At 36.3% G+C, this 14,369-nt stretch overlaps 1 protein-coding gene across 1 annotated transcript; it reads left to right on the top strand.

Moving 5' to 3' along the window:
* Positions 1-10,002: 10,002 nt before the first annotated feature.
* On the top strand, positions 10,003-13,378 carry LOC102715718 (1-aminocyclopropane-1-carboxylate oxidase homolog 4-like). The gene is made up of 2 exons (XM_040524196.1): positions 10,003-10,845; positions 12,784-13,378. Exons 1-2 carry the CDS (start codon positions 10,003-10,005, stop codon positions 13,057-13,059), a joined length of 1,119 nt encoding a protein of 372 aa, XP_040380130.1. The 3' UTR covers positions 13,060-13,378.
* The last annotated feature ends 991 nt before the right edge of the window (positions 13,379-14,369 follow it).

The raw sequence follows: 14,369 nt of genomic DNA, 5'->3' as shown, positions 1-14,369 counted from the left end.
GGATCTAGATAATATCTGTTCCTAAATTTAAGGACCGACCATATATTTTACTTCATTAATATATAGCCTTACATAGCGCGGTCACATAAGTCACTACCGAACTAATAACACTATAAGTATTGTCTCATTAGTAGTAAGAAAATGCTAATATCGTGATACTTGAATCTAGATAAACAAATTCCACCATAAAGATATCAAGCGACTTATCTATGCTCAGTTACTTTTTTTTTTTGCTACGTCTTATAAACTGAATAATGTTAAAGTTAAACTTTCATATTTATGCTAAAAAAACCACGGTTGGAAATAGAAAAAAAAGAAAGTCACTTAATTAGTTCTAAAATTCAAAACAAAATTACATGCAACTTTTAAGCTGATAGAAAGAAACAACGGTTACACAGGTTATTATCAACCGTATGTAGAAGTTTAGTAATGACGAAGGCTTAGCTTATTTAGGCTCGTTATCTTGACGAGCCAGATCGTCTTGCTTTGTTAGCATTAAGAATCTAAAAGCTTAGATTGGTTTGGCTCATGAACTGGCATGTTCAATTTGTTAGGCTCGTTAAGAAGAAATATTTTATCTAAATCACCTCTGTAATCCATAACTATAGTTTGGATATGATTATAATACACACTAACTAATAAAGAACATGCCAAATACAAATAGTTTGGATATAATTATAATACTAAATATTAGTTAAGACGTTCTAAATATATAAAAAATATAGTGTCGACTATTTGGATCGTATACATAAAAGTCTTAAAAGTCTTACGTGGTTGTTTGGATCCAGATATTTTTGAAGTCCCTTATCATATCGGATGTTTGACGTTAATTAGGAGTATTAAATATAGACTGATAACAAGACTAATTGCATAAATAAAGGCTATTTCATTAGACAAATTTTTAAGCCTAATTAATCTACGATTAGGAAATGTTTACTGTAGCATCATATTCGCGAATCATGGACTAATCAGACTCAATAGATTCGTCTCGTGAAATAGTCCAGAGTCCGATGTGGGTTTTATTAATAATCTATATTTAATACTTTTAATTATTATTAAACATTATATTTAATACTTCAAACAGTAACGTGGACTAAAATGCTACTTGTGCACGCTTGGGGATCGTGGTGGTGACTAATTTGGACATGTGTTAGGTATGTTCGATCGGCATCGGCATGTGGCTTGACCTGCACAACCGTACAATCTGCTCCTCACTTAATATTTGGATATACTGCGTACGTTTCTAAATGTAAACATTTCTATTATCTAGACTAGCTTAAATAAATATTAATAATTCTTTTTATCACTTAGTGATTAATTTTTAAATTCTAAATTGATTAGCATCCGATTGGTTTTAGAATAATTAAAATGATTGAAATCATATAAAACAGTACATAAATATTTACATTATAACATAAAATTTAAATTATATAAATACTTATACTTTAAAATAGAGATTTAAAATAGAGATGGTATATATTCCCCACGTTCTTGCGTGATTTTTTTTACCGATCACTACTCCCTCCGCAATGTGTATTGTCTAGATTCATATGAATCTTAATAAATTTAGATATATATATATATATATATTATATTTATCTATGAATAAATTTAAGTAAGGCTAAGGCTTCTCAGTACAGCGATTAACTCCGGCTGCTCGACCTCGCTGGGGGATTAACTATACCACTCTTGTTATTTCAAACGTTCACTGACGTTTAAAATCGCTCGCAAACGTATTTGTCCAGGTTGTAAGAAAATTATCACTCCTATCTTTTTCAATTGTTATAATTGATGTTTATAAGTTAAAATTTGAATTTTCAACCTTAAATTTAGAGTTGATTTTGAGATTTTTTCATTGTAGTTTATTTTTTAGCCGTGTCTTTCATATTGTTAAGAACATGTATATAAAACTTTTACTCACAAATTAGTTCTTTTACAAACATACCATTTAATGTTTTTCCTAAAAAGCCAAACAATCAACGTCTGCCACTGAACAGTTGAATTCACACTGAGCATATACCTAGGAATTGAATTTTTCATATTGATGGTCTTTTAGGTTGATTTACAAATTAGTTTTCTTGTTATTCATCTCAGCTAGGATTCCTAATTTGTAGTCGTCTTGGAAGTGATAATTAGTTCAATTGATCAACGATATTTTGGGTAAAAGCCCAATGGAAGGCACCGTGCGTGCCGCATGTTCTATCCTTGATTATAATTTACCATCATATGAGAGCAAGTTCAATAGTACAAACAACAACGGTTGCACCACCTGTCTATAGTCTCAATTCATACAATATCATAGACTACACAACTAATATTTGATCTCATCTATCATACACACATGTGTCTTAGAGTCCGTGCTACAGCTGGCTACAAATTAGTAGCCTAATGCCATTCTCTCTCCTCTCTTATCTTCTTAAAATATGTTTATAGCTGGCTTATAGTCTGCTGTTGTACATGCTCTGATCACATGGAGTTCAATACTCTCTGCCTCGTGTCTCACATTAGTTGTTGTCGTGGTTATCCGATATATATATATATATATATATATATATATATATATATAACAAGACTAATATGTACAGTCCCATAGAATAAGTTATTCTATGCTCTTCTCCCCTTATAAGGCCCAAGGCCCAAACCCACCTCCCACCTTCTTCTAAGGGCCCAAAACCTATCTTCTAGTCTGGTCAAAGCTCTCTTATGTTGGTCAAACTTGTCCTTTGACCTTCCTCCACATCTCATGTTTGTCTAGTCCCGTCTGTTTAAAAAGTACAGTAACACGAAGGCAAAAATACAGTAACAATCATGACGGATCTAGTTTTTTAAATCATATTTTTTTAATCACGGTAGTGAAAATGGTTTTAAAAAATAATATAAAACACATGAGATATTGTTCCCTAAAGATTGGAAATACAACCTTCTAGTTGTCTCACATGTATTAATTGTATTGTACCAATAGTATGCAGTCACACTTCGTGTTATTACCCTTCAATCATAATGTTATTATATTTATATTACGACGTTACTGTAATTATGTAGTAACAACACACGTATTACTGTACTTATATCGTTATGTTACTGCATAATTTGCAGTAACAATACTCATATTTTATAGTAATATGGCATTATCACTGTATAGAATGTATAACGTTCCTATAACTATTGCTATAACATTAGTGTATACTAATACAAATCTTATAGATATTTTTTAAGATCCAAACTTTAAACAACTTTATCTCTCACTTTATATATTATTTTTTAAAAATGTTTCTACCGAATTGTTAGAAAAAAAGTGTTTTAAAAAAGTAGATCCTTCGTGGGTATGTTTCGACGTTGTTACTACGAATTAGTTGTCGTGTTACTGTATTTTTTTCTTCGTGTTACTACGGAATTCCTGAGAGACGAGGGGAAACCCATAAGGGGTTGACCCACGTGGGGAATTCTTCGACTAATTTTTAATTGTGGTGGGAATGATCTTTGAACCTAGGAAAAAGGGGTGGGAGGTGGGATGGGCCTTGAGAGGCCTTGAAAGGAAGAGATGTAGAATATCTTATACTAAGGGGTGCGTGTATTAGTCTTGCTATATATATATATATAACAGGTAGCTACTACCTCCGTCCCATAATAACTTCATTTTCGTTTTTCCGTGTCCAACGTTTGACCATTCATCTTATTTAAAAAATTTGTACAAAAACTTTAGAAAAAATTAGTCACGCATAAAATACTATTTATGTTTTATCATCTAGTAAGAACAAAAAAATTAATCACAAAAAAATTTCAGATAAGACGAAGAGTCAAAACATTGTATCAAAAAACTAAAAAATAATCTTATTTCGTTTATAAATATTTGACGTCGTTGATTTTTTTATACATGTTTAACCATTCATCTTATTCAAAAAATTTACATAATTATTAATTTTTTATATCATTTTATTTATTATTAAATATATTTTTATGTATATATATAGTTTTATATATTTAATAAAAATAATTAAATAAGATAAATAGTCAAACATGTATAAAAAAGTCAGTGACGTCGAAGACAGAGTGAGTATTTGAAATTATTTTCAGTTGACTTGACTTGGTCTACTGTTACATCGATCGATGTACATACACATACATATTATATATAGAGATCTGGGTTTCTTTTTTTTCTTTTGCAAGGGGAGAATTCGATTTGTGTAGCTCAATGATCACAGTCTGCTGCGTGATCCGATCCGCGGCGTACACGTTATGTGCCCATCTGGACTAACCAAAGACGATGCGAAGGGACCTACATATACGTATTTACAAATAAAAAATAATTTATAAATAAAAATTTTATATACATGTTCTTAGCAATTTAAAATTAAGATTGACAATAAATTACGATAAAAAACCTCAACTTAACTTTAAATTCATAAGATTAAAAATATAAATTTTAATTTATAAGTATAAACGAAAATACGAGGTTACAAGCCTCGTTTAGAGGAGCTTGCGGTAGCTTCAGTTCCCTAAGAAACCCGTGGGTGATTGTTTTTTTAGCCAAACGATATACTTATAAATAAAAAAGTAAATTGTGAATATAACTTTTTATATACGTGTTCTTAGTAAAGTAAAAGCTAAGACTAAAAAGTAAACTTGGATGGAAAAACACAAAATATACCCCAATTTTAAGGTTAAAAATTTAAATGTTAACGAGCATAAGTAAAAGATTGGGCCGTCAAACAAGCTCAGCTTATGAAAAGCTAAAATTGACAAAAAAAAACTAATAATTAGAAGCGAAATTTATCGTAGCAGCTGCTTCTCGCACAATATTAAGCCTTGTTTAGTTCAAATTTTTTTCCAGAAACATTACATCGAATTTTTGAATACCTAAATAAAGCATTAAACGTAGATGAACCAAAAAACTAATTGCACTGTTATGAAATAAACGTTGAGACGAATCTTTTGAGCCTAATTAGTCCATGATTAGTCATAAGTGCTACAGTAACCAACATGTGCTAATGATAAATTAATTAAGCTCAAAAGATTCGTCAAGCAGTTTTCAGGCTAGCCGTGAAATTCGTTTTTTCATTCGTGTTCAAAATCTCTTCCGACATTCGATCAAATATTTGATATGATATTTTTAAAATTTTCTCAATCTAAACACCCCTTAAACTTTCTAAGAATAATCCTAGCAGGAGGCGAGACTAAGATGGCGCAATCCATCTTGTCCCCTTCCGGGTGTCACCTGGTGCCATCCGAGTATATGTATATATAGGGGTTGCTTAGTTTGTAAAAAATTTGCAAAAACATCACATCAAAACTTTAAACATACATTTAAAGTATTAAACTTAGTCTAGTTACAAACAAATTTCAGCGAGACGAATCTTTTGAGTCTAATTAAGTCGTCATTAGCACATGTTGGTTACTGTAGCACTTATGGCTAATCATGTCCTAATTAGACTCAAAAGAACCGTCTCACTATTTTCTATAATTAATTTTAATATTTATATATATTTAATACTTTAGATATCCAAAGATTCGATGTGATGTACGAAGATTCGATGCATCTCTCCGGTCTCCAACCCCGAGCTGCCTGTGGACGCCACACGCTCTCTACCTGCTCTTGCGCACGTCCCTCTCTTCCCCATGTCTCACGTCTCCTCCCGTCCCATCCATCATATATTTCGATCTCCTGTACGTGTTGCGTGCGCGTGTGTGCTGAGCATTTTGTACTTTAACATGCTTACCTGTTGCTAGAAGTGGGAATGGGCCAAGGGGGCTGTTCTTTCATAACTTTAGTTTTTAAAAAAGTTCTAATTAAAAACTCTATACAATTTTATTTTTAATCTGTTTTAAATCCGGTTCTTAAATTTTCTATGCAAAATAGTTGAACCGAGACCATCCCTGCCTGTTGCCAACCGAGACTATTTCTTCGCTAATTAAACCACCACAAAGGTTGATCATTTAGCATATACAGAAAGAAAATCAAACGAAAAATAATTTATGATAAAATTTTTATATATATGTTTTTATTGATCTAAAAGCTAAAGTTAAAAATAAAGTATGATAAAAAAATTATAAAATCAGTTTTAGATTTAAGATTGATAATTTTAGTTTTAATTACATAAACCGAAGCGGAAACACCGGGGTGATGGACTAAACTTAGCTAGGTCGCTTTCATTGGCAGGCTGGTTAGCTACTACTATACTTTTTTTCTGAGAACAGCTACTACTATACTTAATTGCATTTGTATTGGTGCTTATCTCTGTCTCGTCTTGTCTTTATCTTTATGATCTGTCGTCGCCTCTGCCACGTACACTCTTATCTGCGTGGCGATGTCACCCGTGAGGTAACCGATGGTGTCGTTTTGTTATTGTCTACAATAAACGAGAACAGCAGGAGAGATTTACAGGACATTTAGCAATCGAATTACTACCGTCAATATATGCCATCGCATGCATAAGACACCGCTAGAAAAGTGATTTTTCTAAGAGACTCCATAATTTTTACAAATGAACGATAATGGACTAGTGACGCCTGCAAAAATCAAGGATCATTTTCCTATACGGCTGCTTAAGTGGCCCAGACATCTTAAGAGGGCCACATGCAAAAATAAGGTCATTTTTGTATACGGCTCACTTAAGCGCCCGCATGAAAAATCGATTTTTCCATACGGGCCATTTAAGCAACCGTATGCGAAAATAAAATTTGAAAAATTTAAAACCAGTGTATCTTACTCATATTAACACCAAATTGAATGATTTTTTTTCTAAATGTTTCTAAAATCATGCTCTATCATGTTATTGTGTTCTTGACGGTAACCCTATTATATTGGCTATCTTTTTCTCGTGACGGTAACCCTATTATATTGGCTATCTTTTTCTCGTGACTTTGTTTTATCAATTAAAAATTTAAATTTCAAAACTTTAAATAATATTTTGAAGCAATAAATGATTTCAACCAAAAAGGTCATCAATAACAAAGTTGTATAACTCATCAAGATTTATAACTTCTATTTTGATTATTTCTTCACCCGACAAAGTGATTTGTAAGATCGTTCATAAAATACACATCTCTTATAAAACGATATAAGATAAGAGATGTATAAAAAATATACATTTTATGAAAAATCTTACAAATCACTTTGTTAGGTGAAGAAATGACCAAAATAGAAGTTATAGATCTTGATGAGTTATACAACTTTGTTATTGATGACTTTTTCAGATGAAATCATTTAGTATTTGAAAATGTTGTTTGAAGTTGTTATAATTTGAAATTCATATTCAAACTGTTCAAACAAAGTCATATAGAAAAATAATCAATACAAAAGTTATATATCTTGACAAGTTATGCAACTTTGTTTTTGATAACTTTTCCATTTGAAATCATTTACTACTAAAAAATTATTTGAATTTTTCATATTTTAAAATTCAAATTTTATATAGTTCAATCAAACTCGGATGAAGAAATGCACAAAAGAAAATTAGTAGATCTCAACGAGTTCTACAACTTTCTTTTTGACAACTTTTTCGTATAAGTTCATTTAATATCATAAAATTTGATTTAAAGTTCTCATATTTTTAAATTAATTTTTTAATAACTATTTTTGCGCGCGGTCCACGTAAGGAGTGGCCGGCGGGATCGGGGGCAGCGGGAGCGGGAGCTGGCTGCGACGGCGGGAGCGGGGACAGATTGCGGCGGGCAGCTAGGGTTTGTTTTTTTTGGAATTTTATTTTTTTTTCGTGATTTTTTTCTTTGCATGCGATCGGCTTAAGCGTCTGTATGCAAAAATCGGATTTTTGCATACGGGTGCCCTGACCGCATGGAAAGATGGCGATCTTTGCAGACGATTTCTCGCATGCGGCTAGCCCAACCCCATGCAAAAATCGTGTTAGCCTATTTACACAAACCTATTCTGTAGTAGTGAGATGGGCAAACAAATCCCTATGGGTAAAAAAGTGAAACCCAAAATACAATATGGCTGAGCCACGTTATCAAAGATGTATAGACCGTCAGATACAACATAACATACAGGGAACACCTGCCGTTGGATCGTAGAGAAATCCTAGTAAAATGACTGATCAAATATCAACATTTTTAATTTATGATTCTTCCACACGTCCGTCTTGATAGCAAACGAGTGAGATGTGCTAGCCTCCAGCGCACACCACCAACTAGGCCTAAGCCCAAACGTTTTGCAAAAAGAAAAAAAAAAGAAAAGTATATTAACGCTAAATTGCAAAATGACACAGCAAATTTATAAGATGCACTATGGCACACGGTAAATGGTTGGGACAATTGCAAATGGCATGATGTCATAATAACAATGTTTGTTGCATATTAAAATAAATATACTTTGAGAGAAACACTAATGGTGTGATGATTGGGCGCATTTCACTCGTCAAGAATTAAATCCTGGTGCCTTATAATCTAACATACTACATACGAGTAGACCCTTCAATTAAAAATCATTTCTTAAATATTGTCTTAGGGAGTTCGCGAGTCTAATGTGCATGAGTGATGTGTGAGAGCGTGCATCTTCCACAACTAATCGTAAAAGAGAGTATATCAGTTTGCATTCTGACTAACTTTTAAATTTTAATGTGGTTATATTGATTTTTTGACTATCTAATCTTAAACTTTTAGACTTTTCTTAATTGTAATTATTCATTTACAATGTAATTGTTCATTTACAATGCTAATTGTAATAGTATATTTTAGCTAATTACTTTTAACAACATGTAAACACATTTAACAAATAAATAGGCTGGTCCCACTAATATAACGACATGTTCAAAGTTAGAGCATATATGATTGACTATTTTCTCATCCACATCAGCAACGCTAACTTATTATAGGTATACGTATAAAAGTAGAGTTAGTATAGTTTCTTCATTAATACTATAAAATATTTTTATTATTACTCTTCTTTCTTTTTTTCTACTACATGCAACAAAATTTCCTTAAATAAATGTTAAAAGTCAACTCTAAACCGTTATCATACATAACAATCAATTTTCTCTTTTATCCCTTCTCCTTTCATTTTATCATTATATTTGTTCACGTGACGACGATGAGAGTTACCTAATAATCATCCGTATGTGCCCTAATATGCTAGCAGAAACTGAAAAAAGAAAACGATAATGCTTACGTACCGATGGGTTCCACAAACCCGATCGATGTTTTGAGTCAGATATCCAGATAATCTGACGGCCCATTAACACAATTAGGCCCAACTGCCAAACATATCAAATGAAAATCAGCATCTGCGACACCTTCAGTTCTTTGATAGGTTCTCTCGGTTGTTTTCGCTGTTATATTGCATGTGTGTTCTAACGGGATTTTAATTAATAAAATTATTATTAATTTATTATTTGTATTATTTTTGTATATATCATCTATTAATTCATGTATATATTGATCATAAAGTATTTCTTTTTTCGTATATAAAGTAGGGAGGTGGTGGGGGAGAGATGATACGTGGTACCTCAGCCACCTTTTGGAAAAAAAAAATAAATAAAAAGATAGAGTTGTTGGTGAAGCGATGACAAATTCACTATTTTTTAATGATGTTCTTGTTTGGGTTGGGTAGGTGCAGAACTCAAGACTAGATGCATATCAGCATATGTTTCGGCCCATGTTTTTTGACTATGGTTTTCATATCGTTCGCTGATTGGTGGTGTTGGGTTGGCCTGTAATGCTGTGTTGTTCACTGCTCTGAATTTTTGCTAAACTGCCTCAAACATAGCAGTAGAGAGCTACTAGGGTTTATCACTAAACGTTTCGACCTGTTATTGGTCAATTGCCCGTGTGGTATGTGGTTTGCCCGTTTTCTGGATGGAGATTTTCAGAATTTTACTTGGATCAATCTAAGTCAGGTTGTCAAGAAAATTCAGTGGTCTCAGTACTCTAAATCCTTCCCACAGTTTTACTCATTTATTCATTTAAGAGAGAGAGATCAACCATGGAATTCAAGAAATCAAACGGAGAGAGCACGCCATTTTGGCCAGGACAGTGAGGGTGAGCAAGAGGATGGCGGCGTCGCTGGCCGAGTTCCACGCGTCCGGCGCCGGCGTCCGCGGCCTCGTCGAGTCCGGCGTCACCGCTGTGCCGCCACTCTTCCTCGCGCCAGGCACCACGCCGGCGGCGACGACGGCCGCGGCCTTCGCAATCCCAAGCGTTGACCTCTCCCTCCCGCGCTCGGTCACGGTCCCGCTCGTCCGCGAAGCCGCCAGGTCGTGCGGCCTCCTCCGCGTCACCAACCACGGCGTCACTGCCGCCACCGTCGCCTCCGCCGTCGCCGCCGTGCGCGCGTTCCACGAGCAGCCCGTCGCGTCCCGCTCGGCGTGCTACTCGCTGGCCCCCGCGGGGGGCGTCGCCTACTCCACCATCCCCATCCAGCAGGCGTCGCTGCAAGAATCCGGCGACCAACACCGCCACGCCGCCGCGGCGTCTCCTCTGCTGCCCTGGCGCGACTCGCTGGTGGTACGCTTCGGCCCGGGGCCGGCGCCGGACCTCGCCCGCCTCCCGGCGGCCTGCCGGGACGCGCTGCCGGAGTACCAGCGGTCGCTGACGGCGTTCGGGAAGGAGATGGCCGGGCTGCTGTCGGAGGCGCTCGGCGTCGGCGCGGAGCGGCTGGAGCGGGCGATGCAGGTGGAGGGGTGGCTCATGGCGTGCCATTACTACCCGCCGTGCCCGGAGCCGGAGCGGGTGGTCGGCACCCTGGAGCACACCGACCCCAGCCTCTTCACGGTCCTGGCGCAGGACGCCGTCGGCGGGCTGCAGGTCTGGCATGAAGAAGGCGGCGGCGGAGGGTGGGTTGACGTGGCGCCGGTTGCCGGAACCCTTCTGGTCAACGTCGGGGACATGCTCAAGGTACACTCACTAGTGTCTCGTCCCAAAAATAAGATTATTTATCCATTCCGGCCGGTTCTAGAATAAGTTTATTTTTAAGTATGTATTAAAGTAAGTAAATATATTAGTACTCCTTCCGTTATTAAACGTAAGATATTTGACTTTTTTATTCTAATGTTCGACTATTTGTCTTATTCAAAAAATATAAAAATATCATTTATTTTGCCTATGATTACTTTATTATCAAAAGAACTTTAAACACAACTTATCTTTTTTATATTTATACTAAATTTTTAAATAAGACGAATGGTCAAACATTGTAAAAAATAAACATCTTACATTATAAATCGAAGATAATAATAACTAGGGATAGCTTGAGATTTAATAAAGTGAATAGTATTTTATTCTTTTTTATTATTATACGTTTGATGAATAAAAATAAGGTTATTTTAACTGGTATCATATTATTAAATTATCTTTGTAACCCGACACGTCACAGTGATGGATGACGTAATTATAATATAACTAATAAAATAGAAAGAAATTTAGAAATATTTGACATGATAACATGACGATGGTTTTATTTTGACCACGTGGGCTACGGGAGACCATGACGGTGATAAGATCAGTTGAAGTAATTTTTTTCACAAGTATAAAGACTTGATAATTATTTACATTATGATAGCATATGGTTTTGAGACTCGCCAATCAGTGTGATAAAAGAAATAGGCGGGTCAACTTGGGTTTAATGGACTAGGGCATGTTTTAAGGTAGAGTATGTTCATTATCGACTCTTATCTGATTCACGTCAGCAACAAGAACTTATTTTATAACGATACGTGTAAAGTTAAAGTCAGATATGGTTTCTTCGTTAATGCAATAAAATATTTTTTATTATGCTAGTTTCCTTTTTATCCACCCTTATGTAAAAAAGTTTCCTTTAATAAATCTAATAGTCGACTCTAAGTCGTTGCCATGCATTACAATATTTTTTCTCTCTCCTCACTCTCTTTTCTTCACGTTACTAAATTTGCTTAGTGGCAATTGAGAGAGTGAACTAATAAGCACCTTTGTACGTGTTCTAATATTATCTGTGCTATGAAAGCATGTCATTATCTACATAGTAAAACAATATACAAATCACTCTGTGTGACTATTTGAGCCAGTCATTATACTTTATGGTAGAATACTTGCTTTTATATTTTAGTGGGTTAACTAGACCCAAATCCAATACTTGGGCTAAGCTGACTCTTTTTCCTTTTTACCAAGGGGCATCTAATAAGAACGGTTTATGTATTTCCTACAAATTAGACAATATATATCAATTGCATGTAAATGTTTTCATGCGAAATCTGTAGTATGGTACATATGCTTCAATAGATCTGTAGCTATCAAGAAGTTAAGGTATATCATCTCTTATGATTTATAAGAAGATCTGAAGTTCGTGAATGTATTACTGTGCGTACTCTCGTTCATATATGTTGTCTCCGTCTTAAAAAAGACTCCATCTTTCTCCCATCCCACAAGCCCCAATATATAACCTAATAACTAAAATTCATTTCAATTTTTAATTTTCAATGCAATTGTCCACCACCTTCTCCAAACCCAATAAACTTGTCTTTTACTTTGTCAAACTCCAATACAATGATTAATTTAAAATAATTCATTTTGGAATTTTTTTATATAATAAAGTCTATGTGTAGTAGAAATTTTTTTGTAGGGGTAAAATTAAAACTAAAGTATATAATATTACGATAATTTTGTGTGTAATATATCACATTAGAATTAATAGATGAAGTAGTAAATATATCTTACCCAAGTTTCAAATAAAATATTTAATATACTTATAAAAATATATAGTTAGATTTATTTTTATTACACTACTATACCCTTAGTTGTACGAGGTACGGTAACAATGCCCTAGAAGTTACCTATTCGTACTTACACCACAATTACCAGGTGGTTTCAAACGACGAGTACAAGAGCGTGGAGCACAGAGTGGTGATCAAGTCCAGCAAAGACGCCAGGGTCTCCATCGCCGTCTTCTTCAACCCGGCCAAGCGCGACGCCTCCGACGTGTTTGGGCCCCTCCCGGAGCTCCTCGCCGCGGGGAGGCCGGCACGGTACCGGTGCTTCTCCGTGCCGGAGTTCATCCGCTCCCGCCGGGAATCCGGCCATGGAAGATCGTCGCTCGATTTGTTCAAGATCGCTGCAGATCAACGGCAAATGGAATGAGCTAGCAGGTGGCAGGCAAAGTGCAAACACTCATGGGACGACGACGACAAGTTTTTTCTTGATGCCCGGTTAATTTTCCTCGCGAAAGTTTGGATTTGTTGCCGGTTTGGATGTGTTTTTTGGTTTCGACGCACGCTGAGTGGAGATAGGTTTTATGGATTTGGATGTGCAGCAGGTTGTATATTAATTGGGTTTTAGCTTGATATATAGGCCTCCTACGTATGTATGTGTGAGCTCATGGACTGGACAAAGGTTTGCACCACTTGTGTTTTGGTTGGAGAATCCTATCGAGTATAAGAAATAAGGGTTGGTGATTAACTTGGTGATCTCCCCGATTGCATGAAATTTTAACGAGATTTCTGGCAAATGTTACTGTGCTGCAGTCAACAGGAATATTGACAACTCGAGTGTACCGCTGCCCTCGTATATATACCTCATTCATGAAGGGCTATCAGCATATCACTACTAGGTAACGGGTATGTTATCAATCTAGAGTATATGTGCCACCGTGACTTAAAGGAACGTACAAGAGGAGTCCACGTGCGATAATGATCCAGCTTGAGTAGATAGATGTTATCTCTTAAGAATTGGTTAGTTCGTTAATTGATTTGTTATCACATGTGAGCAATATCTGTACGCATCCAGGAGATGCGATCTATCATGTAACCTCGCCACGGCTGGGGCTGTTCCAGCATATATAAACACGAATGCAATGCAGCACAAGGTTGTGCGGTTGCTTCCCGTATTTTGTCATGGTATCAGCGCTCTGATCCAATCCACCTTCCAAAACACGTTCCGCTGCAATCTACCAGCCGTGCAAAGCAATGGCGTCCTCCTCTTCCAACTCAGGATCAAGCAATCCGCTCCAAGGAAATCCGGTTTCAGAGAAACTCGGAAAGAACAACCACACGCTGTGGAAGGCACAGATTAGTGCCACCGTCCGTGGAGCTCGTCTCCAGGGACACCTGACCGGCACCACCAAGAAGCCTGACGCCGAGATCGTCGAGACCGCCGACGGCAAAATCACCAAGAAGATCAACCCAGCTTTCGAAGACTGGGAGGCACAGGACCAACAGGTCCTTGGATATCTCCTCTCGTCACTGACGCGAGATGTCCTTGTTCAAGTCGCAACTTGCGAGACTGCAGCCGAAGCTTGGAAGGTAATCGAAGAGATGTACTCATCGCATACTCGTGCAAGGTGCATCAACACTCGTATTGCCCTAACTACAACCAAGCGAGGTAACATGTCAATTAGTGAATACTTTGCAAAGATGAAAGCTCTCCGGGATGATGTGCTAGCTGGCGGCCGG

This window comes from Oryza brachyantha, chromosome 1 (genome assembly GCF_000231095.2).
Source record: "Oryza brachyantha chromosome 1, ObraRS2, whole genome shotgun sequence".
NCBI lineage: Eukaryota > Viridiplantae > Streptophyta > Magnoliopsida > Poales > Poaceae > Oryza > Oryza brachyantha.
This window is presented reverse-complemented; position numbering and strand designations above follow the sequence as displayed.